The sequence below is a fragment of the Dermacentor albipictus genome, chromosome 1 (assembly GCF_038994185.2).
Source record: "Dermacentor albipictus isolate Rhodes 1998 colony chromosome 1, USDA_Dalb.pri_finalv2, whole genome shotgun sequence".
Classification (NCBI taxonomy): domain Eukaryota; kingdom Metazoa; phylum Arthropoda; class Arachnida; order Ixodida; family Ixodidae; genus Dermacentor; species Dermacentor albipictus.
This window is the reverse complement of record NC_091821.1, coordinates 252,287,627-252,313,211: the sequence shown is the minus strand read 5'-3', so window position 1 is coordinate 252,313,211 and position 25,585 is coordinate 252,287,627. Positions and strand designations below refer to the sequence as shown.

The window sequence follows — 25,585 nt, the reverse complement described above, 5'->3', positions numbered from 1 at the left end:
CAATAGCGGAAACGATTGGGGAAAGGGCAGAATTACAACAAAAAGTGCCAGATATAAAAGATAATTGTGGGATTTAACATCCCATAACTACCCAGTGGCTTATAACATGCACCAAAATCGAAGCACTGCATGAGTGCTTCAAACTTTGCCACCTTCAAAATGAAACTGCCATGGCCAGAAACTGAACCTTTGACCTTCTGCTCAACTGCCGACTGCCATAGCCACTGAGCCACCGCAGCTGAATGAAGTGGCAGGAGGAGGCCTCAACTCATGACCAGTCTGTATAATCATCAAGGAGAATAACAATTATTCCCCAGAGAGAACCATCGCTCACCTTGCACAGCCCATTAGAGGAGTTTTTCTTGCAGTCACCATCACTGTTGCACAAGCCACAGCCGCAGTAGCTCGGAATGTTCCACTCATGGCGTATCCGGTGCAGGTCCTGGCTGACGTCCCAAAGAGCTGTGCTAGCTATTATCTGCGTCATCATCAATTTGTCCTGTTCATGTGGCTGTCGGTTGGCACACAGGAGCCACTGGAACTCATCCCTGTCCTTCGGGGGCGTGTCCTCAGCTGAAAACGTACAACAGTATGAATATCACACTACAGAACCTTATCAAAAAAGCACTTACCTTTCACAGTACCATTCTTCTTTGCCTTGTAACAGTCTATACACACCACAAAGCCACACTTGTGACACACCCAGTGAATGTTGAAGAGAGTAGTCTCACAGACGTCACACATTTCACGCACACCTTGCACAACGCGCTTCCACGAAATGGTCTTATCTTCACCCATGTGTAGAGACTGGGCTTCCCGCTCTTGCTCCACGAGATCACAAAACTGGTCGCCCACGTGGGACAGTATGATTTTAGCAGTGGTCACATCCAAGTCTTTGGGTGTATGATCCAATGGAGGCAGCCACAACTTCAAATCTTCTTCTGAAGCATCACTAGGTTCTGAGAAGCCACCATTAAGAACAGTGCCGTTCTTGCCAAAGCGTAGCCTGAAAAAGTAGCAGCCAGTTTAGCATACTCCTTAGAGGATGAAGGCGAAAGCCTGCACGCTCATGAGACATTCACTACATTGCTTGACATTTTTAGACTAATGTGTTGTACCTTCCTATTATTTGTTTTCACCCACTGAAAACCGTGGGTTCAAGTGCCTTAATTAACTTTGCCCTAATTAACACCAAAGGTTGTAGGTTCGTCTCCCACCAAATCTTGTGGGTGCAAGTGCATTAATCAACTGAGATAAATGAACTCTGTCTTGATTAACTTCGCCTTAATTAACACCAGCGGTAGTGGGTTCAACCTTCATGATGTCAATTGGAATCCAACCTGCTCAAATTAAAACTCACGACCCAACATGGTTTGCCTATATCTCCATGGTCGTGGGTTCGAGTGCCTTTATCAACTTTGCCTTAACACCAACAGTCGAGGGTTTGACTCTCGACCTTCACAATGTCAATTTGAAGGCAACTTGCAGATATGGCCAGTTTACCCATATTTCCTATTGGGCTCGGCTCCCACCAAAGGTCGAAGGTCCGACTTTCAATTCTGGTGCCACTGAATTTTGGTGCCATATCGTCATACGGCCAAATTTTTGTCCTATGAGCAGTTTTAGGCTTTCGCCTTAAAATAAAGCTTGTCAACGTGCAGCCAGGAAATTTACAACTTACTTTCTGAATGCATAGAAACGGCAGAAGATGTTTGGCATTTTCTTGTTCCTCTGGTTTGGTGTCATCCTGCATTCTCTACACTTCGGGAGTTTTGGAGCAACATCATAACAAGATGCATCCTGAAGAAATGGCTTGCCCGACTTTTTAAGCTGAGCTATGGTTGGCTTTTCTGCTGATCGTGCTAAAAAAAAAAAGAAAAGAACAAAAACATAAGGACCAAAGCAAGCACCACAGAGTAAGATTTCTTCTGCATATTATTGCATGTAATGTTTTAAGGGGGGCGACAAGGGATCAGATAGCAAAAATCTATTTGAAAAACCAATTGTTTCCGCATCTGCAACGCCCAAACCATACGGTGCGAGAACAATTTAGCTGAAGAAAGCACTCCAAAAGCCAAGAACCAAATCGTACAGATCCCACACACACTGTGGGAATCTGTGTAGGCAAACCTTTAAAGAGCCAGCACGACGAAACGGCTCCCCATGAAAAGAAATGTGCAGACTTTGGCGACAAACGCACCCTGTAACCTGCCAATTATGGTCATTAGGGGGGGACCTGGGCCTCAAGCAGAATGTTTATTGCTATGGCTACTAGAGGAATTAAATTTGCAGGTAATAGTTAACTTATTGTGCTACTTGTAAATATGCAAATAGCTTTTCTCTACATAATGAAGAAAATATTTCATAAAATTATTTCTGTTCCAAATTTTTGGGATGACTGGAAATAAATGGTTTACAGTAAGCAAGCTGAAAGTTATGCGAATATACCCCTGAATTGTAAGTCTACTCTATCCAACCTTACGAAAGTTCGAAGTTGCAACTTGATGTCTCACGGTGCAGTGGCATGCTATTATAGACTTTCTACACTCCTTAGAAGCCTTAGAAGCTAGATTAAAGAAAAGAGAAGTTATTAAAATCGGGTGATTAGGAGGGTAACTACACCTGCAGAAATATTGCTTATGGTCAATAAGTGGAATGTGGGACAAACCAATCACCATGTGAGAAAAGCAAGGAATTCTGGGGTTTTACGTGCCATAACAATTTGATTATGAAAGACGCTTGATAGGAGACTCCAGATTAATTTTGACCACCAAGGGATCTTTAACAAGCTCCCAATGCACGGGTCATGAGTATTTTTGCATTTTGACCCCATCAAAATGTGGCCACGGCGGCCGGGATTTGATCCCACAACCTCGTGCTTAGCAGCGCAACACCATAGCTACTAAGCCACTGTGGCGGGTCCATGTGAGAAAAGACTTTTCTTCTCATGGGTGCCAATAATTTGGCAGGTAAGCAGGCGCTTCTGGCAGGAAAGCAAGCCAGTAAACATGCTCTTCTGACTAGACCAATATGGCATAGCTCTGATAACCTATTTAGGAATGACAAATGGCAAAATAGTTAATTTGCAGCACTTCCATGGACAAAAATGAGCATTTCGTAGGGCGATATTTTAGTTATATTTTAGTCTCCAAAACATGGGTCCCTTTTTAACTGCGGGGTTGTACCTTGAAGTTTTATTCAGGGGTAATACACTAGAGTGACCACTTTCAGTGTACTAGGGCTTTTTTTTCTTACCTACACTTTATGCAGGTTCATACAGACGAGTGTAGCACAAGACAGAGCCTATGACATTGTGTTGCACCTTGCAGACTAAATCGTAGCTAATTAAAGCAGCTTGCAAGTCTTCTGCTGGACATGTGCCCTTGCCTAAACAGAGTCACTAAAGCCAATGTACCACTTTCCTATCAGCAACAAATCCAGACAAACTCTGCAGCAAAGACCATTGCAAATGACAAGTACATGAGGACATCTTTGCTATGCATATAATACAGCCTTAACTATGAAACAGCCTGCCCATGTACACATTATATGCGATAATTTTGTGTTGTAAGAAAGTCAATTTCCTCCATTACACACAGCTGCACCAGCACCCAACTGTCACCCATACAGCAAACCTTCACCGTTGTCTCCATGTGTCTGTACTTCGTACCACCAACAGTTGCAGTCAAAATGGCACTGTGCATTTTGAATGTCTGCCTGTTTGGCAACTACCTACACTCATCAAAACTGCGTTGCAGAAAGTGCGATTTGGTCATTCTACACTTTTGCTATAAAAAAAAGGTAGCTTCGTGTAGGTAGGCAGAGCTTCATTTTTTCTGCATTGATAAAAACAAATTGGCCTTACACTGGCTGCATGTGTAGCCAGGAAGGTGTGTAAATCACTTCCACATTTTGTATGACTAAGCAGCAGGCAAGGGTGTGTGCCAATTCTGGCCAGCGTTGGAGACTGCTTCGAGCCGAAGTAACGGAACACATCTGGAACCATGTGGGAGATGCGTCTGAAGCGACGCCACCACATGGCAACAAAACGAAAAAGAAAGACGAGCGCATACCTCTATCTTATCTGTTTGCACATGTAATCCTTTGAAAAACAATGTAGTTTACATTAAGGGCACAGGAAAGCATGACCACATTTTCTTGTGTGCAGACGACCTTCCCGTCATATTTACAAGCTTGCTGCTCAACCACCACCTTGTTTGGACAGCAGAGTAGCCTGCATCATTTTTTTCTTTGCTGCCTTTGTGAAGCTGCCTTCACTAACGGCTTTGCCAGAAGTGAATGAAACTTAATATGGCTGCTGTCTTCGTGCCTACTTTGCAGCATATGTCATGTATTGGAACACAGCCGAAGAAGGTTGCTTGCATCGTACAAAGATAACTTGGCACAGTGCAAGATGCCAGTGGTATATACAGACACACGCAGTGCCAAGTCAGGCAAAACCACGTGAAAGTATTGGTGGCGACATTCACTCAAAACCTTGCAGTTATGCATTTCTGCCTTTTACGATAGCTGCATAGGAAAAGTGTAGAAAAGTCGGGGGCCAGTCTCGGCACCATGGAGCTCGTTGAGCTGACACATAATCTTGGCAATGACTTCAGTTATTTTCCGTTTGTTTCGTTATGCTCCTTGAATGCTGTACAGAGTCACAGGCTTATTTTTGCCTTGCACATGAAGGGAGGAATTCAAGAATGCAACCATGTCATGGCAAAGGCACGTACCCAGGATTTTTTTTCAAAAGGGGGGGGGGGGGGGTACCTTTACTAGTACAAATGTTCATAACGCCCGCCATTCGCCATAAAGATGCGTAAACCGGCAAAAGATAAATGAAATGAGGTGTATCTCACAGGTACGCCAGTGAGATACACCTCTCCTTTACTAGGCAAATAAGGGACCACAACAAATGGACTCGCGCAGTAAAGAACACTGCCAAGAACAATTAAAAAAGTGAAAGTGTCAAAGATTTCTGTGGTAGCAAACAACTTTTAAAAAAGGACAGCAGTTGACAACCATGGCACACGGCTCAGGTGGGGTTGTGTTACTCCGCCAGCCAATCACAGAAACAAACAAAATTGTCGTCATGCGGTCTTTTCAAAACGGCATCGTACTTTATACCTCCGGAGCATCTTCTGTTCTTGAAGAGTCTTTTCATCGACGGAAAGAATGAGGTGTGCAAGAGACATGGATAAAGTGCATGGAATCTGAGCATTTCACTCTTCAAAAGTCTACCTGCCATGGTAGCTTAGTGGCTATGATGTTGGGCTGCCAAGCACGAGGTCGCGGGATCCAATCCCAGCCATGGCAGCCGTATTTTCGATTAGGGCGAAATGCAAAAAAAAAACTCATGTACTTAGATTTAGTGCACGTTAAAAAACCCCAGGTGGTCTGGAGTCCCCCACTATGCCATGCCTCATGGTTTCGGTGCGTAAAACTCTAACCTCCAAAAGTCTGCGGTACAGTTAATTTCACTGCCGAGCCTGTCTCGCTCATGAAACTTCTCTGCCAACTGAAGTGCAACTTGACAATATACTGGATAGTTGCAGCGAAGCAACCATTTTATTTCAATTCATGAAATAGGCATTCTCCATTCCACTATAATAGGCAAGACAAAACATATAAATTTACATGCTAATTATTTTATTTTTGTGGTTACCGCCCGATTTGTGTAACAAGAAAAGTTTTATGTACGAATTATTTGCAGGCTCGCGGAGGAACAGTGGCTGGCGGTTATGAGGAATACACATTTGCGGAACAATCGCAGTTCTTTTGGAACCTTTGTTTACTGCTCTATTAAGTGCCACAACTGACTCGTATTGTTATTTGGGAAATAACCGTGTAGGAGGCAGGATGCTGCGGTTATAGACGTACTGCGCCCACCACGGAAGGTTAGAAAAACAGCTATACATAAGCACAGCAGAGAAGTGGCTACGTCAGGCGGCTCGACTGTTAACTGTAGAAGCGTCATTCAAAACACATGGAATTGTTCTTCACTTCCGGCGGCGTTTTCTCGACTTCCTTTAAATAAAATGTTGATCCAAAATGATTTTCATAAACAGTTAAATTTGTTAATATTCCCTTTTTCTTCCTGTTTGGCTGTTGCCTTGACTCTCTCCCTTGGATGGCTTAATTTCTTAACTCCTTGAGACTCTTGTTTCCAGTTGCCAGTTTTGCACGAAAAGTGCTGTACAATTAGGGGAAAAACCAGACGAGGTAATGGGTGACAGCCATATTGCTTATGGGTTTAAGAGGAAACCTTAGCTCGGGTGCTCCTATCTAAACACATGTAAAGGAGAATGCCTCCCCCTGGGTACATGCCTGTCATGGCATGTGGAATTACATCTGAAAATAAATTTCAACTGCATTACTAGTGTATTTTGCAAGCTCTGCACATTCTTTAGAAGATTATTGGAAGAAAAATGGCTGCAGTCAACGTCCGATTTTTCAGACTCCCTAGGGGCCACAAAGACACCCAAAAAAATTGGGCAGTCCGAAAAAACAAATGCCTGCCTTTTACTGCCCCCAAAGGCTCAAATTGCCACAGGCATGTCCAGACTAGCTCTGAAGGCCCACCAGCACACTTATTAGGCACATCGGTGCTCGTACCGACAGGAGACGGCGGGTGCACGCGTGTATAATTAAGGAATAAATATGTCCCATGACAATTATGACACTTGCCTCTTCCCGCTCTTGGTATGCTTCACCGCAGCACTTCGCGCACACTTCGCGCACACTTCACCGCGTAACACTGCTCTATTGAGGCGGAGCCAACTTTCGGGAACCGGCATTATGCAACGCGTTTACTGAAAAAATGTAGAATTTACACCCTTTCGATTGTATTTCGCCCCCAAACAATAATCCTCATCTGCCTTGCTTACAAACGTTTCCTATCTTGAAAACTCGGCGCTCGCTAATTTCCTGTCGAGTAACGCTGTGTCAAGCTGATAACGCGCAAGCCGTTTGAGACTAGAAAGTACCGGGCTCCGGGCAGCGTTATTAGACAGGAAATGCGGGCAAGGGACGATTATTGTTTGGGGCAAAATACAACCCAAAGGCCTGCACTTTTTTTAGTGTGTTGTGCATTCCGAGCTTCGAGGCCGTTGGCGAGGATTACAAAGGCGGAGTCAGCGCTATTGCTAACAGTGGCGAATTGTTTTAATAAAAAACACGGCACCGAAGAGCACGAAGCTTGGTGGCGAACGTCGAATTAGCTAGGCCAAGCGTTGCCGCGGTGGTGGCTACGGCTGTGAGCGGATCTGCGTGTGAGAGCGCCTGTTCCGAGGGGGCGGATAATCAAAATGCCGGCGGTGGTGGCTTCGATCAATGCAGTTTCCAACCACCGGTCATGCTCCGGTCACGGCAAAAAGTTCGGAAAAAGCGAGCGGTGGCGGGATTTTGCGTGCGGAATTTCCAACGTACTTATACATCGACTCTTGGAGGCACCATGGCGGTACAGCCGAGGCGTCCGAAAAATCGGTAACCATATCAGCCAACTTTCATGACAATTTACCACGGTGTAAGAATATTATATATTCTTACACCGTACAATTACTAAACAAAATTTAGTGTCGATCCCCACGCCCCTGCTTCCTTTAATACTTATTGCTAGCTCTACATAAGATGGCAGCATGTTTGGAGAAATTAAAACAAACCGAAATACCAAACCAAACAACCTCTTACACTGATGCAAGACATACCGTATTTATTGAACTTTAGGCCGATCGTTTTTTTTTTTTTTTTGTTTTCCCGCAAACAACAACAAACCAAACTCTAGGGGCAGCTCAGACTTGGGGATTTTATGAAACACAACCGTTTTTAATTGAAATTCATAAATATCGTGCATAGCTAGCGCCATCTGGAAAAGTCATTATCGCAGCCGCTACTCCACGTTCTGCCGCGCGCAACGCATGTATGCCATAGTCGCCATAACGCAGGTCTACGGGAGCTATGGCCGTGCGGAAGCAGCAGCGCGTATTATTTTGCAGAATTGAAAACGTGGAACACTATTTCAAAAGAGGCAGTTCGCTCCGCGGCAATGATCTTTACGCCAGCATTTAGTTTACGGCGTCCGAGACGAAATTGGGTGCAGCGGACCCCTCCGACGCTGTTGGCAGGTGTGAAGCACAAGTGAAAAGCTTCGATTACGACGTGCGGCTTCAGGTAAGCAAAACGATCGTTCTTTCGTTTTTATAGTTTTCACACCAAAGGCACAATGAGGGTGCGAGCTGCACATTGTAAGGCTGGATGTCGAGGATGGTGTTAACACGCCGCTGCCCTGGATGTGTGTCAAAAGTCTGAGCTAGGGGAAAAAATAATAAATAGGTACGGCCTGTCGCGTGCATAGCAAACTGTCCTCCGCCGCGGCGCCACTAGCCGTGACTGCCTGTTATGGGCATAGAGAATGCCCCAGGAACGCGCATGGAACGCCGTCGTCCAACGCGTCCCGTCCCCCGCAACTAGAGCCTCCGCCGCGGCGCCACTAGCCGTGACTGCCTGTTATCGGTATAGAAAATGCCCCAGGAACGCGCTTGGAACGCCGTCGCCCAACGCGTCCCGTCCCCCGCAACTAGAGCCGTTCGGCCCAGTCGGACAAACGAGAATGCAACTACGGCTGTCACGGTTGCTCCCACTGCAGGCGACCCGACGCCACGGACCGTTTTTTTTTTTTTTTTTAAATCTAGCGTCCGTGTTTGAGCATAGGGCCTGCACAGATCTCTCGTGCGCCTGGCTGCGGCCGTGCGCGCCTGGCTGCGGCCGTCGTCGCGTCCAACGCAGGATGCGACGATTTCAAATGATGGCAAAAAAGAAACTAAAATTAAGAGCGGCTTTGTTAACCTCGCACGTCGCACATGCTCCTTCTCATAAGACTTCCCAGAAATCCTTAAAATTTCACCTTTGGGAGCTTACCGGCGGTTGTTTTGTAGCTGTAGTGGCACTGACACACGTAGCAGTACACACTTGCACTTTTTAACCGCAATTTGGCGGATCTCCTTGGACGCGCCATACTTCCGGCACTTGCACTTCTCAGCAATTTGTCGCATTTCCTTGGAGGCGCCATACTACCGGCCTCACCAGCTAAACAACGACTGAGCGCCATACGCGGCGCCACTTGTTCAGCATAAAGCAAAACTAGAGTGACCTAGACATGGAGAGAGCCCCGACGAACTTCCAATGAAGCCAAACGACCGTAACGCCGCTTGGGGCGCTGCGATCGGTAACACATACCATAGCGTTTTATGCAATTACTAGAGGCAACTCTGGCGCTACAGTCGTACCACCATGGGAATGATGGGAAGTAGATTGATTTGTCTGATCTTCAGACGTTCTTGTGGCTTTCTTATATTGCGCTATATAAACATTGTAAATTTCCGCGCAACCTATACTCTTGGGAGCGTAGAAGACGCCGCGAACACGCACCATTGCCATTAACTGCAATGATTGAGCTTGTCCAGGTGGCTTAATCGAAACGCGCCAAGCCTGATGAATTCATAAGGGCGTTTCATTCGCTTGTCGATAGATGCGTCCGTGGCTTAATGGTTTCAATATCGGGCTTCTGTACAAGAGTTCCCGAGTTCGAATCCTGCCGTCGGACAATTTTAACTATGTTTATTAGGCAACGCATCGTTAAAAATCAAGTTTACAAAAATCACATAGCAGTTTCAAGCCAAAAAGGAGTTTAGGCAAATCTATGTACTTCCCATGCTGCCACAACCGCTCTCACTGCAGCTCCCGTAGACACTAATTACAGAGTTCCCCCTGGTAAGAAACGCATAGCGCCGTCTGCATCCCACACAAAAGACAAAGGGGTTTCAGTCTCGGCAAGAGGTGGCGTTTTTCGTTTTAATATTCCGTGCCTAGACGTCTATATTTCTTCGTACTGCTGCTTAACATTTACTTTCGTTTCTATGTGATGCAACAAAGTCAAGCCGAACTTGCAGGAATGACTAAACAAATTTATTTTTGACGATGGATGCACGTTATGAGCGTCCCCTTTGGAACGGGGCGGTGGATCGCGCCACCAAGCTCTTCGTATTATACGGCCTAATGTCCTATTTAAGTTAAAAAAGAACGCTGAATTTCCATAAATTGTCAACTGTTTCTACCAAAGCACGGCCTCCGAGACTTGCACGCATACCAAACACCGCCCACGCCGGTTCTAGGCTCCGCTGTTTTCCGAAGCCATCGACGTAAAGGAAAACGGCTGATTGTTGCCGACGTTCGGTGACCACGACACGGCGCAGGGCAAAATCCTTGCATCTGCGGCATCATATCGCGGGTATTCATGCACTGAATGCACCCCAAGAGACAAGTATAGTATAAACCCCATGCAAGCGATCTTACACGCGACAGCGACAAGCGACGCGATGGAGATGGCTGTCGCGTTCGCTCGTCGCCTACGAGTTGCACCCCATGCAAGCGACGACTTCGAGCGACGTCTCCCCAGTGTTGCCGGTATGAGGGCAGCAATATAGGCGCCGAAACTAGCGTGACGCGTGCTTTATTAACTTAAGTTGATGTATTTTACTGTAAAAAGCAGCATAAAATATTTCTGAAAGTCTTGCAGTAGGTTCTTATCCTTGCACGTATAAAAATTCAATCGTTTGCTCGTTCCGTGCGATAATCGGAAGTACTGGAGTTATGTACATTCAGTTCCGGCTTCCCGCTATTGGCTAGTCGCTCATAGCACTTCCGGGCGACGAGCGACGAATTCTAGATTTGCAAAACCGAGCGATCGCGCGACAAGACCGAGCGATCTGTTCAAGCGACGGCCCGATCCGTCGCGCGAACCCGTCGCTCGTCGCTGTCGCGCACAAAATCGCGCTAATGGGGTTTAGCCTTATCCCATCGCTGATGGTACGTACGCACGAAGCACGCACTCCGGTAAATATTTTGAAAAGTCAGAGTAGTATGTCAACAAAGATCGCTGCTCAAGAAAGCTACTGTTCAATGTTAATACCTACCTCTGCGCGCATATCTCGTTCACATATACTTCGTTTATGCATATTAATATAAAGCACAGGCAATATCGTTTCTTTGGCGGTATTCGAACCTGTGCCGTTTCGTAGTCACCGAACGTCGGCGACAACCGTCCGTTTTCATTTTACGTCGATGGCTTCGAAAAGCAGCTGAGACTATGGAGCCGCGTAGGCGGCGTTTGGTGTGTGTGCAAGCCTCGGAGGCCATGCTTTGGTTGGAATAGTTTTGTTGATCCCCGTGCGGTGATGCTGCAAAAAATTCTTGTTCTGTTAAAGAAATTTGTATTTCATTATTTCTGTAAGTTCGGCTTGCCTTTTTGTAGCATTACATAGCAACGGAAGCAAGTATACAGCAGTATAGAAAATATAGACATCAAGACGAAGTATTTAAAAAAGGAGAAAAACACTACCTCTTGCTATTTCCTTCCTCCATGCTTCTTGCAGAGATTCGAACCTAGGTCTTTTGCCTGGGAACCAGACACACTACCTCTGCTCCACGACGGCGTGTATACTACCGATCGCAGCGCTCCAAGCCGCGTTACGGTCGTTTGGCTTCACTTTCAATGCATTGAAAGTGCAGCCGTTCCGGCCACTCTCAAGGCTCTAGTACACTCTAGCAAAACTATGGCTCAAAGCTGCAGTATAGCAGCAGCGCACGAGCTTCCTTTGCATCCGCGATGTGGCAGCAGTGCGTTCATGACCCCAAAGAACTTTCAGTCAGCCATTTTCAACAGTCCAGTTGGCCTAGAAAAAAGTTTTGTCAGGAACATATTCTATATGTTCTCAAATATAAGGGGCGTACGCCGTGCGTGGAGCTTATGTATGGACTTTTTTGGTTGCACTTAGCAATACAATTCACTTGTCAAAGACTCCAACTCTGCAGCAAAACTGGTGCCAGCTAGATGGTCCTTTAAATTTATAGGCTATTGTAACTTGTGTTATTCCGGAGGGCTTAACAGGAAGTCTTCTACGAACTCTAAGCATGAAAGCAGTCTAGTGCTGCTTTCAACCGTTCAAGCAGGCTGGACTTCGGAATTGAGGTGAAAAACGTCTGGTTAGAGAGGACAACTGGAGATGGTTTTTGTGTGCGCCGCAGCGTACAGCGATAAGACAGCGACAAGGATAGTAGCGATGAAAATGAATGAGCTCCACACGTTCATATTCAATCAATGCTGTTTTCATTTTGTAAACGCTGTCTTCGTTTTTTTTGTTCGGCCTACATTTCAGGCAAGTCCCCCCCCCCCCATTTTTTTCTTTTTCTTCCCCCTGAATTCGGACTTTCGGAAGTCTGCTTAGATTAGGGCCGGCCTAGAATCCAGTCAATACAGTACCTACAAAAAAAAAAAAATCGCAACCAATTTGACCAAACCTACGCAAAATTATACTTAGCAGATTGATCATTGCTGAATAATGTTGCAAGCTGAGAACAGGATTCATGACAAATGAAAAATCCCATTACCTTGCTTTTTCCGAGGCACTGAGGCCAATTCATCAGCAGTATCATGCTTCATGCCCTTGGGCCTCCGGCCTCGTCTTCGGGACATAATTTCTTGCTTTTCTTCCTTCTTTGGGGATGTTTCTTCAGGAGCTGCGTCACTGTTGCTTTCACTGTTTCCCCTCTGCCTTTTGCTACCGGACTTGTCCCTGTTTGGAACTCCTCGCTTTCTAGTGATCCTCGTCTTACGGCTCACTGCTGGTTTTTCAGCCTCCGACGCAGAGCTGGAACTGCAGTCATCCCTCATGGAGCCACCTGCCTCAGTGTCGTGGCCATTAATGGTCGTCTTGATCGCTGCTGGTTCTTGCTTCGCTGGTGAGGCACATGCACTGTTGGCATCCAACCGTACCTCTCCATCATGGGGTTTCTTATCTTCTATTTCAGAATGCCGTTGTAACCAAGCCTTTTTCAGCTTCGTGTGATTACTGCTGCTGTTACTGATTGTCGTGCAAGTACTTGGTGCTGGACTTGGAGTAACTCGTGTGTCAGAATCAGACTCGTGCACAATGGATGAGCCGCCACCTATGCTTCCAGGCTTGCTGTCCTCACCAGAGGCAGGAGACGGAGCATTTGGAGGCCTGGCCTTTGGTCTGCCCTTCTTATAGAATGCCTGATAGCTGTCTTGACTGGTTGTGGATTGCTGCAGCGAGGAAGGCTGTGACGTTGGTGGCTGCTGAGAAGAGGATGGTGGTGGTGGTGGCTGCTGCTGCTGAAGGGATGGCACTTGCTGCTGTTGTGGTGTCACAGCAGAAAAAGGCCGAAAGGTATCTTGCTGGGGGGAAATGACAGGAGCTGCTGCTGTTAACTGCCCAGCTGTTGTAGCAGCCAATGTAACTAGAGAAGCAGCGGCTTCTGGAGCTATGGCCCCTGCTGGTGGAGTAGCCACCGGTGCAGGCACTGAACACTGAACAGGTGACGGGCTCTCTTCAAGTCGTGGCAATTTGGCTGGCTCAGGCTCACGTGCAGCTTTGCGTTTGCCTGGGGACAGGGCACCTTGCTGAAGGTTCAGGGGCTGTGGCAATGGTGGTGTCAACCGAGGAGGCGTGGAACTGGTTGGTGGCAGATGCATGGATGGTGACCGTGACTGAGGAAGGGGACGTCCATGCATGGAGCCATAAGAAAGCTTGGGCTCCTGATGCTGACCAGGCCGACAGACTGGAGTGCCTGTGGTGATGCCCGGCACTGAACGCAGGTACTGTGCCGAACTTTGTGGAGAAGATTGGCCTGTTGGGGAAGACTGCAAGACACCTGGTGGGAGCAGCTTGGAACCTTGTGTAGTTGGGGTAGCTGGTGTGTATATAGGGTTAGGTACTAGGCCTTGTTGAATCAAGTTGTATGGATAGGGCTGCGACACCTTAGCAGATTGGCTGCTGTTGCTACTGCTGCTGCTGTAGCTGCCTGTACCAGGGGATGGTGTGCTAAGTGGAGAGTCTTGACGGGAGCGCGAGCACTTGACAAGATTCTGTGCTTCCTCTTGAGGAAAGCTTGCAGAGCACCTCGAGAGGGAGCCTTGATGTGCTGGTGCTGGGCCTGCAGAGTTGTACTCATATGGTCGGAAAGTTCCTGGCGAGGACATTGCTGGGCTGACACGATCTTTAACTGGAGGCTTCGGGCTTCCTCTCTGACCGCCAGGTGTTGTTGAACGGTCAAAGCGGAGGTCCTTTTCTATTCGTGGCAAGTGAGAAGGTGAAGAAACATGGGGCTGGCGATTCACAATGGGTTGACTGTAAAAGGAAGAAGAGAATGCGTGTGACTAATAGCAATCATGCACCATTATTTGTTCCAAACAAAATACTTCTTTACAAGCATTTTTCAATACATGCCTATGATGCGACTTGGATTCCTCTCTGGCTTTGAGCTGAGCTTGAGTTATGTACATCTGCGGAAATGGCTGGTAACCGTAGAGGTTGAAGCTAGGCTCCCCCTTCGAGGTGGCCACTGTGACTGATGAAGTTGATGGAACAGCTGAACTGCCCACCTTCTGTGACAGGCTAGAACCAGGAAGCATTTGATTTGTCTTTGGTGATGATCGGGCAGGGATCTCCAGCTTTGGCTTCACCTGCTTGTGGAAAAAAGCAAGACAAATTGGCTAGCAACTTTTTCAAGATTAGGTCAGAAAATAATTCGTACTTCATTATGAGAGATCCGGTGATGTGTAGAAGCCTGCCCCTGCTGTTCCAACCTTTGTTGATGCTGGACTATAGACAACCAACGTTCCTGGTCTGTGACTTGTCGCAAGCGAGAGTCTACGGGATACCTATAGAAAACACTACATATTCAAATCTGCCAAGTGACCACTTCATAGTTTTGAAAAAGAAACCACTGGGGCTAGGAAAAAATAATACTAAATAGAAAATTACTTTTCATGGTGCTCCAACTCTTGTTTTTCCCGTTGCTTGTCAGGTTGTGTAATTACAGAGCTGCTAGATGTGTTCACTGCAGCCTTTGAGTAGGGTAAACTGGCGATAGGGCTCCAGCCTGCCCTCTGTTGGCCATAAAGAAACGGACAAAAAGAAGTATGCCAGCACTTCAGATCATGAGTGCGACAGGCTTTTCATGGTTTATTGCTACCACAAAAACATCTCGTGTCTCGAGCTACACCACTGCACTGTAAGTCAAATGTATATGCGAGCGGGACAATAGAGAAGACATGTAATGCCACGTACGATGCAACCTGTCTTGGGAGTATCTAGATGATTTTGATGTGGATTTTGAGCCACAGACATCATTCTGCCATATGTCTGGAAGGCATAAAACAGCGACACTGAGTCACCAAAACAAAACAAATGATATTGAAATGCTTGGTTTATTTTGCTTATTATGTATCTCAGTTAACAGTGCTTAACAGCACAGGAGCCAACTTTCAAGGGTACTAGGCAGATTAGTCAACACATTTTTTTCTTTCTTTTCTGGGTGGTGATGGATGGAAAAAAGGAAGGGGGGGGCAGAGAGTTGGTTGTGCAGGTCCACACTGGGGCTATTACTGCAACACTACCTGGGGTCTATGTGCACAGGTGAAACGCTTCAGCACTCACCTTTTGACTAGCCAAACGTAGAGACTCCTCAAAATGCTGTTGCACAGCTTCGCGTTGAACTCGCTCCTGCTCTTCCTTTTTATGACGCTCCTGCCTTTCTTTCTCTGCCTTTTCACGCTCCAGCATTTCCGACTTCTCACGCTCCCGTTTCTCCTCCTCTTCTCTCCGCTCCCTAGAACCAAATTTAGTCCATTCTGTAAGCAACAGTAACTCAAAACTGCTGGATTCTTCGATTCAATACCACAAGGTATAGTTAGTCAAACCCCAACAACAGTTGCACTGAAGTGTATAACAAGGATCACTGCTGCAATTATATAAGGAAACTACTAAAATAGCCCGAAATGGTGGAATGCCTATTGGCACAAAAGATGGGTTGAACAAAGTACAGGGTGTCTACCAAGTTGACATTTCCAAATTACTCGAGTTTTCTGGGTTTTCCCTGAGCACCTTTGCAAAATTCCCTGAATGAGCCGGAACTTTCTTTTATGTCAAGACAGACTGACACCATGTTGCCCGATGCTGTCACTCTCTATATGTCTCTAGTCTCTATACACTCTCTAGTAAGCATGTTGAAACAAAAAAATGACTTAATCCAGTTTGAATAGCAAGGAGTAATATCTATTTTATTAAAAAAGAAAACAGAAGGAAGATGCTAGTAAAATGCACAGCGAAAAAAATCGTAAAATCCATTTCAATTTGAGTCGAACATTTTCAAATTCAAATGAAAAGGAGGCGCATACATAAGTAAATATTTTTTAATATGAGCTATTTTTATCAACTGATAGAAAGCTCATTGGTATGGGGCCTGAACGTTGTCACAACTAAGATTCTCAGCAGCTGGGAAGTCAACCAGAACTGTCCCGACATACTCTCAGCCCGTACACAACATCTCACTGTTGGGTTTCACTGCTTTAAAGAGTTCATTTTGGTTTGGATGAGGGACACCTGCATCTCGGCGTCAGCCAACACTCTGTTGCCGCAAAAACATCCGAAAAATTGGGTAGTCCGAAAAAAATGAATGCTTGTCTTTAACTGCCCTTAAGGGTGAAAATTGCCACAGGCACGTCCGAAAAAGCTGTTAAGGCCTGCCAGCACAGTTGTTAGGTATATCGGTGCTCATATTGTGACAGGAGACGGGGGTGCACGCGTGTATAATTAAGGAATACATACCGTGTCCCGTGACAATTGCCCCTTCCCACAATTGTTATGCTTCACCACGTAACACTGCTGAACTGAGGCGAAGCTAACTTTCGGAGACGCATTATGCAATGCGCTGTGTGCTCTGTGAGCTTCAAATCCAATTGCAAGGATTACAAAGGTGGAGTCGGTGCCATTGCTGACAGCTGCGAATTCTTTCCATGAAAAACATTGCACCCCATGGCAAGAAGCTTAGTAGCGAACACAGAAGCAGCTAGGCCTACGTTGCCGCAGCGGTGGCTACGGCTGCCAGCGGATCTGCGTGCGAGAGTGCCGGTTCGAGGCAGCGAGATAATCAAAATGGCGGCGGCAGGTGGCTTTGATTAATTCCATTTCAGACCTGCAGTCAGGGCAATATACATTGACTATATGGAGTACGTGGCAGTGCCGCAAAGCTTTGCGAATTATCGGGCATGTCTGAAAAACCGGGCATCTGGAAAAGCGGTCGTTAACTACTCTGGCAACACACATTGTGCCGATGACACGGCATCAATGACGATTCATTGCAATTCCTCTGTTACTGGAGCCAACACTAACACGACTTTCATTCCCTTTCAATAAAGTTTAATAGAAGTTACAGCTAATTTTCTCTGATAAAAGCACAAATTCCCCGTGTTTTCCCCAAGTATTTCCAGACTATTCAAGTTCCCCGAGAATTCCTGGTTGGTAGACACCCTGAACGTAACAACCTATTAAGATTATTTGTAAATTAGTAACTCATAAGCAAGTTTCCAGGTGAAATTACATTTTCTTTTACTAATTGAAGGCTGAGAAATACCTCCACTCTAATATGTTTTAAAAGAAATAGGAACTTTTGGATGTGGCATAACGGTTCTTTGTTTGGTGACCTACACAACATGATCAACGAACACCTGAAATTCATTTTAGTCAACTTGACTGAAGTCTCGAAATTTTGCTCGGTTCACTGCTTTTCGGTTAGGGAAAGAATAAAGCCAAACATGTCCATAAGCCAGTATTTGGCTTTAACATTTTTTTATCTCGCAAGACCCAGTGTTCAGCTTTGAACAGTTGCTGAAGACGCAAACAGGACTTCCAAGCACGGTGAACACACGTCCACTGCTGCTCGGAAGTCAGTGCTGCTATGTGGCAGAGTTTGGGCCAAATACAGTGATTGAATGGCCTTACATCATACCAAAATGGCAGCTTGGAGCGTAAACACATTCTATGGCAGCCACTCAGTCGAGTATCCCTACTACATTCTTCACACAAACCCATGCGTGACTGAAGGAATTGGGGCAATCGTGAAGCTTGCCTGAATGACCTAACCTAACCTGACCAAACCTAAAAAAGAAAAGCTGTTCACACTTGGGAGCCGGCAAGCAGGCAGAAAGGCCAAAGCGGCTGGAAAAGAATTTCCGTGCATGTCCAAGAAGTCCACATTTGTTTTGCCACGGCAGCAGAAACCACTGCCGCTTTCGCTCACATCCGTCTAGTCTGTGTACATCTGTCCGCATGGTGGCGCTGTTCATAGCGCCATTTTAAGTGGCGTAATTCATTCATTGACCCATCAGTTTCAAAAGCTACGATTTCGCGCAACTACGCGTGTAGTCTAACTTTCGTTTGCCACGGATGAGGAAGAAGACAGTTTTGATACTTTTCATTAGTTGTTTATCCTAAAATTCGACAATGAACAAGGGAAAATGTTAATTTTACAACTGGATGTTTATATGCCACTGAAGCTTCCGGTGAAGCAGAACCGCTTTTTGCTTAGCTGTGGCGCAAAAATCAGTCTGAGACTGATTGGGCTCACCGCCTGGTTTCTGTCCGTTTCACCGCCTAGGCGGGCAGATTTTGCCAAATTTTGCCCGCTTCTGCTTGATGCGAGAGCAAGTGTGATCGTAGCCCGAGACTAAGTTGTGTTAATTTGATTTTGGCACCAATAGCTGAGTGGCTACTACTACTCATTTTGTTACCAGAGGAGGAGACATTGTGGTGAAAGTGAGGGTCCAAACGTTCCCCAAAAAACCGTAAGGCCGCTCCCAAGTACGAATACCAGAAGTCCTACATTTGCCTATAGAATATCAAGAACATTAAAAATGCTGCAGAATTCCATAACACTGAATGCTTCAAAAAGACAACACTGTTGCATTGAATATCTTATGTGCATCGCTACACTGCAGTTTATCAGTTTTCTACAATTTCACTCAAGTTCCCCCATCCCATCATGTTTCAGTTTGTGAGCGATTTTACCTAACAGATAAAGTAACAAAAGAAGAAAAAAAAAACGCTGTATGAAATTTTAGGATTGAAAATATGAAATAAATTGTTTTTTTATATCACATTAATTTGAAGATCCCATTGCACACATGTGTGGACATTCAGTTCTGCTTGAACTAACAGTAAAAAAAAAATATATTGTTTCATTAATGATCTGCTAAGCCACTTCAATGTATTTACTGGCATTAAATGATTTATGCTACTGCAGGGTTTTATCAAGACCCAGAAACTGAGGTATACTTTTTCCCGTCTATAAGTCATCCATGAGTTACAAGCAAGTACTAGTTATAAGTTGTATAACAGCATTAAAAAGGGGGGGGCGGGGATGCTGCCAGAGATTGCTAGGAGAATGCAGAAACCTCATTCTCAAGCACTAAGTTTACAGCTACTGCCAGCTGGCCAAGTTCTTTTAACTCCTTATTGCAGGGAAAATGCTGTTTTCTTTTAGTAGATTACACTATATTTTTCTTTTTCTTAACTATTGCCCTTAAAATTTTATGCAATACATGAAAGCAAAGCAGAATAATTCTACTTTTCAGGCACACAATATTTATTAATGTTTCCTGTAATAAAGAAATATCAATTACCAAACAAGATGGTGGAACAAAATTATCTGCTATACACATGATTGGGGGAAAAATTATTTAAAAAGAAAAAAAGCTGAAAAAAAATTCTGAGTCCAGAAGATTTCGCTATAGAAACTACCTGCAAAGAAATCAATTTTTCCTTGAAAACTACTTGTGCTATAATAATTGAACTGGAAGCCCTACAGTTGGGCATGCAACAAAGCAGTTTCTCGATAAGCCTTGCAGTACACTTTTCTGCTGCGTTTTGCCGTCATATTTTTATCAGCGGTGCATCCGCAAGTTCTGGGTTGATTTCCATCGTCATCACTCTCAGAATCGAAGTCAGGTGAAAAGGCAGCATCCTCCGACTCGCTGTTCCACGAGGTGTCAATAAAATCAGTTGCATATGCTTCCAGAGGCGGCCGTTTTCGCTTTCAAACACCATAAGAAACGAAAGTTTAACTCTGCTATTATGCTTTATATGGTGCAGTGTGTCTGTGAGCGGCACAAAAGGTCTCGAAAATGACATTTGGAACTCTAGTTAGAGGGCTACCTGTGCCCACAGGGTGTGGTAGGGAAAAAGTTATGTCCTATTTAACAGTAGCATTATCTAATTATGTATGAATTTTATCTACTCTAGACACTATAACAGAACTGAAGCACTGTAAACACTCGGTTATATAATAATCATAAATTGGGAAAGCCGATAATGGAGTCACTTTTTTTCTCTTTTGTTGAGCAAAAATGAAGTGCATAAAAGATATTGGGGCCTAAACAAAATATTTATGCCTAGCAAATGGAAAAACATATCCAGTGGTAGCCTAATGAGATAGATCACTTGTGAATTTGAGATGCATTCAGTCAGAAAAACAACGCCCGTACCTTTCAAGCATGTTCTGCCTCTCCTGGCTTACACGTGCCTCCTGCAGCTGTGCCATGGTCCAGGCAGTTTGGGTGGGTGGTGGTAAGCCAGCCATCTTCTGGCCCCAAAGCATGTCCACATATGGGCCCGGAGCATTGGCCATCAGCAACTGCTGGTAGGCCAGTGGGCTACTGAGCGGGTCTACATGCCCCAGTACGCCCGAGCTAGACTGCAGCCCGTAGACAAGTGGCCGTGCACCACCAGGCTGCTGCACCCCAGGACGCGGTGGGTACAGGCCTGCAGGCGGTTGTTGCTGCTGCTGCGGTGGTGGCGGCGGCTGCTGCTGCTGCTGCTGCTGTTGCTGCTGCATGAGCCGGGCGTGCTGCTGCTGCTGCTGCTGCAGCGTGTCCAGATGCGCGGCGAGGCCAGGCGAGTCACGGTAGGCGCGGCCGTCAGAGGGTCGCGCGCTGGGCTCGCTTTTTACGGGTCCTGCACTGCTGCGCATCGTGGCCGGCGGCGAGCCCGTGCCAGGGACACCCTCTTCATGAGGGCGCTCGGCAGGAGCTGCCTTGGGTGCCCTCACACACGCTGCATCATCAACGGTGTGCTGCTGTGGTTGAGTGTCGTCACAACCACGAGTCTCGCTAGTCGCAGCTGGCTGCTCACTACTGCTAGGTGGTGTAGTTGGCACTGCACTCACTGCAGGTAGAGGGTTGGGTGGAGGGCTTTCCTCTTTGATCGAAGGAGGTGGCTCGGCCTCTACGTCTGCCCCAGTGCTGTGGCTAACTGCAGTAATGGCACTGGGTGCCGGGCTGGGACTCTTTTTTCGGAGCTCTTCCTCACGAGTACACTTCTTGGAGCCGAATTTGCGCCGTCTGTCAACTGCACAGCAAGAATACCACCATCTGTGTTTTAGCACAAGCTTAGCACAGCTGCAAGCTAGTGCTACGTGGGTAGATGGCTCAACATTAAACTTATGCATACTGTAGTAAGATTCAGTTTTGATGTCCAGGCATGAATATACAATCAGATGTTCAACATTCACAGTCATTTGTGCATTGTTGGACATCCCTCTATACTGATATTCAGGCTGAATTAGATATTTTGTCTCATTGCATATACAGGCATACTGTTAAGCACAGATTGCTTATAGTCAACAGATACTTCGTGCAGCAACTTTGACCCTAACGTCATATGTACTGCCTCAATACAGCTTTTTTACCACGTTTAATAAATTTGATGATAGTGTTGTGAATGGTGCCATGGGTAACCTGCAATAACAGCATTCCAAGACACAGGATGAGATGAGAAGGACATATGCCATGAGAGCTTTAGAAAAGAAATTTGTCGTCCAGTGCATTGTCTGAAATGTACTTTTGACTGATACCCTCCAATCACACAAATTATACTCCTAAACATCGAATATTATGCCTTGTTCTATAAATACGTTGCGAAATAAAATTTTGCTTATAACCGGTCAGATAATGTATGCATGATTCTGGGATTGGCTGCCCACCTCTATGTCATCATGGATGTGAACGATGCCCATGTCAGTCCTGAGCAGACTGAATGGCAACCATGGCAGCGATTTAGTAAAAATGCCTTGCAAGAGGCGCTCTGCCTCGGGCAGAATGTCGAATGCAGCCACTCACGAACGCAAAAAGCACCAAGCATTAGCATTGAAAAATGCATTGCTACACTATACTGGCCCACGATTGAATGCACTTACAAAATGTCAAATGCGAGGAGGGTGTCAACACAGTTCCAATTTATTTATTGTAGAGTGCCAAATTCCCCTTACAAGGCTGAAAAACAATACCTTTAATCGACATAATTATCAGTAATGCGATTATGTACCATAAGGACAGATGCATTCTCAACCAAGCATCGGTGGTGGTTCTCAAATGGATGCATTGATGGCTTAATCTCTCATGCCTATTTCGTAAAGATCTGACCACGTGTGCCTGAGTACTTTTCCTGTTGTGCATGTTACGGCTGCTAATGCAGCAACAGTTAGGTTAGACTGGAGGGAAAGAAGGGGGCTTAACTTCACTCGAGCTAATTGTAGTTGTCCTTTAATTGAATATATAGCCACACTACTATACCCAAAGGTGTGGTTACCTTGACAACAAGAATGCTGCAAAGCACACACTACTGTGGAGTCAATCTCAACACCAAACATAACAGATGGCAGTGAAATGCAGTTCGTGCACTCAGACAATGAAAACTATAATAACAAGGTGACTATGTCATGTCGACACTACTTACACAAACATGTTAAACGAAGAAATTATGTAGAGATTTTATGCATACAAGATGCTGGAAGGTACAACGTGAGCAGAGTTTAGAGCTTTTGGTTTTTATTTTCTTTAGCTTCCTCATACGTCTCCACTGAAGAATTCCAAATTTTGTCCCCGGCAAATACATTTTCCATGGTGAACTTTTACCCACTTTTCTGTTGGTGCATAACTGTTCCCAGTGAGTTTGCAGTTTTTTGGTAAATATCAATTTAATAAATTTTGTTGACACTGAAACGTGCTGTATGACTGTACATTCTGCTTTTCCAACACTTCGGTTATGGAATAATACATGGAATAACAAAGCTTTAGAGAAACTGTCTAATACGGGCATATGTCGCACAATTACACGACGATGGTAGAATTTGCAGACAACACCAGTCCGATATTTGAACAAAAATTTTGGAGGACGCTTAAGATTTGTCTTCAAGAGTGGAATGAGATAGCATTAAAATATCCCCAACTGCTTAACATGCTTCCTGGCAAATTCAGCTTATGTAACCGTAATGTTTGCCGGGGAATGCTGGCAGCAAACGCTACACATGAAGGCGAGCTTTCTGCTAGAAATACGGCTTCTTGCGTGAGCCGATCCCGGAGGTAGTGTGCAGCAGCCCCCCCACCAAAAACGACATTTTCAGGTTTGCTATTGTTTCGCACTTTGAATATTTCAGCATGAGAAGATTTAACATAAAAGGCATGCGCTGTTAGTGTTGTTTCATGACATTTGCTTGTGGGCTCTCATTCTCAAAATTCAAAGGAATAACTTTGAATCAACAGAGAAAAAACTTCTCTTCAAGTCACGATAAGTTCCTGCCAAAAGTGTTGCACCTTCTCACTTCTCTCAAATACATGCGGCCAAAATAGCCAATTGTCTTGAACAATTCTGAATTGGATACAGAAATGCCCTTTTGATCAAATGAATAAGTAGATGATGGTGTTAGCCTTCTAGTCACTGGGCTTCATTCCCATTAACCAATCAATACTCTACTTATGAGAGCTTACAGTGGGGCCTGAAAAAATTTCAAATACCTCTGTCTCTGAAATGTTTCAGTGTTAGATCTATTCATCGCCATAAGTAACTTCTGGTACTAAGAGGAAACTGCTAATGAATTAATACATACTAGTCACCAGCTACTAAAAGGTCAGTAGCCAATTATAGACATAATCGGTTGGTATGTTGTGGTGACAGACAAAGCATGCAATCCATCCAATGTGATAGTGGCTGCACTTTTGTGACATGCCCATCACATAAGTGCAGCCAGCATCATGAACCGTGTATGGAGATGAGGCCTGTGCCTGTGAGTGACTGTGTGTGATTTTTTGATGACAACAACACTACATTACTCAGCAAAAATCATTACACATTTCCCGTCTGATAGCGACTTTTTTCAGCAGCGCGACTGCGAAAGTTGTTCCATTTAGATACATCGAAGCTAAACAACAAAAAAGGTGCCTTGCAAATGGCATTTTTGGGCAGATCGCCATTCAAAATCTACAGGTAGGCAGCCGAAATTAGGAGAAAGACGAGTTGGCTCTGTACACCAGTTGTTTCTGCTATTATGATAAGGCAACGGTGGTAGTCTGCAATTACAGAGACCATCACTGCGGTTAATAGTGTCAAGAGAAACAGGCACCTACATTGTTCTCACAGAATGGGTTTTTTTCTTATTTAGAAAAATTAGATTTGGAACGCTGCAGGTTTTGTAGTTTCAAGAATGATGTTCGAGTGGTGGATGCTCATAAGGGTAGCAGTAAAAACTATTGAACTTAATTGCAATAAATTTGATGATCAGATAATAGCACAGGTGACTGCAGTGCCTTCATTTTTCAGATTTTGGACCATCTGTCATTGCACGGCGCTCTAGATGGATTAAGGGGCGGCAACATGGCATTTGACTACTCAACTGAACAACGTGTTGCAAAATTTGTGTTAAGAAACACACAAATAATGAAAATTGCAGGCAAGACATAGACCAACTGCCTTTTCGTTATACTAAAATCGGGTTACCTGTGTTCTTTTGTTATCTGACAACCTTAAGGCAAACGGGATCACCCGTTATTTTGTACATACCATACAGGCTGGTGTAAGGGTTGCCCTTGTTTTTCACAATTTTGGCGAGTTGCAGCCCTTACATGGGACCGAGCCTTTTGATCAAAATGGTGCCAACACAGCCGTTGACTACGGCACATCTACGATCTCCGAACCTACCACTGCATCACAGGTCAACGCGCAGCCCTCGCCATCCAATAGGGGAATGCGGAAATGTGCTGTGCATGCGCTGCTTCTGGGCAGCGAGCAAGATTGCTTCTCCGATAGAAACGTTTTTCTTCTAAATTTTGGGCTGTCAAGTTGGAGGTGCAGCCCTTACATGAGTCTATACGATACATTAGTAAAGTAAAAGCCATGTACACCCTGGTGCCAAATTGACAGTTTATCCTTCCCTAGCATGGACACTTGATGAATGTGGAACGTTTCGGTACATGTGTTACTTAACAGCTGTGTAGCCCTACAGTTTCATAATTTTAGCAACTGTGCAACAATATTTAGTGAAAATATAGCTTCTGTTTCATCTCAGTTTAACCACACTTGGGAGAAAAAAGTTGGCGATGCTGTTTAGGGCTGCTAAGTCAGGTGAGAGACCAGGCTGGTTGGTATTCCATGCTGATGTAACCAGCGCAATAGTGGACACGGGACAATAGTAAGCACTTGTCCTTGTCGCCTTACTATTGTCCCGTGTCCACTCTTGCACTAGTTAGATCAGTCTGCTACGTGAAGTGGCTTTCAGGAATCTCATTTCACTGCCCGAGCTCATCAGCGTCCAATGTGCTTCTGAAAGTACGGCACCATTTCTATTTGCAAATAATGAAAAAAGAAGCGCACAGTTTTCCTTATGCCATTTTGTT

The 25,585-nt window shown here is 45.2% G+C and overlaps 2 protein-coding genes across 18 annotated transcripts in view; one reads left to right on the top strand and one right to left on the bottom strand.

Annotated features, from left to right (window-relative positions):
- Kdm3 (Lysine demethylase 3) overlaps positions 1-25,585 on the bottom strand; it is a 291,755-nt gene that overhangs the window by 25,120 nt on the left and 241,050 nt on the right. For 12 of the 16 annotated variants that reach the window (XM_065430826.1, XM_065430852.1, XM_065430876.1 and 9 more), the window contains 10 exons: positions 20,405-21,266; positions 15,522-15,693; positions 15,153-15,227; positions 14,847-14,971; positions 14,617-14,743; positions 14,310-14,548; positions 12,451-14,210; positions 1,682-1,862; positions 633-1,006; positions 335-573 (listed from right to left, as the gene is read on the bottom strand). In XM_065430826.1, the coding sequence (XP_065286898.1) occupies positions 335-573; positions 633-1,006; positions 1,682-1,862; positions 12,451-14,210; positions 14,310-14,548; positions 14,617-14,743; positions 14,847-14,971; positions 15,153-15,227; positions 15,522-15,693; positions 20,405-21,266 (4,154 nt within the window). The remainder of the gene's footprint in view (positions 1-334; positions 574-632; positions 1,007-1,681; positions 1,863-12,450; positions 14,211-14,309; positions 14,549-14,616; positions 14,744-14,846; positions 14,972-15,152; positions 15,228-15,521; positions 15,694-20,404; positions 21,267-25,585) is intronic. The other 4 variants (XM_065430817.1, XM_065430843.1, XM_065430882.2 and 1 more) reach the window with 4 other exon arrangements.
- The window catches only part of LOC135901226 (receptor expression-enhancing protein 1-like), a 306,997-nt gene continuing 289,350 nt past the window's right edge, over positions 7,939-25,585 (top strand). The window contains exon 1 of one of the 2 annotated variants that reach the window (XM_065430927.1): positions 7,939-8,175. The gene's annotated coding sequence lies outside the window, so the exon portion shown is untranslated. The remainder of the gene's footprint in view (positions 8,176-25,585) is intronic. The other variant, XM_070531165.1, reaches the window with a different exon arrangement.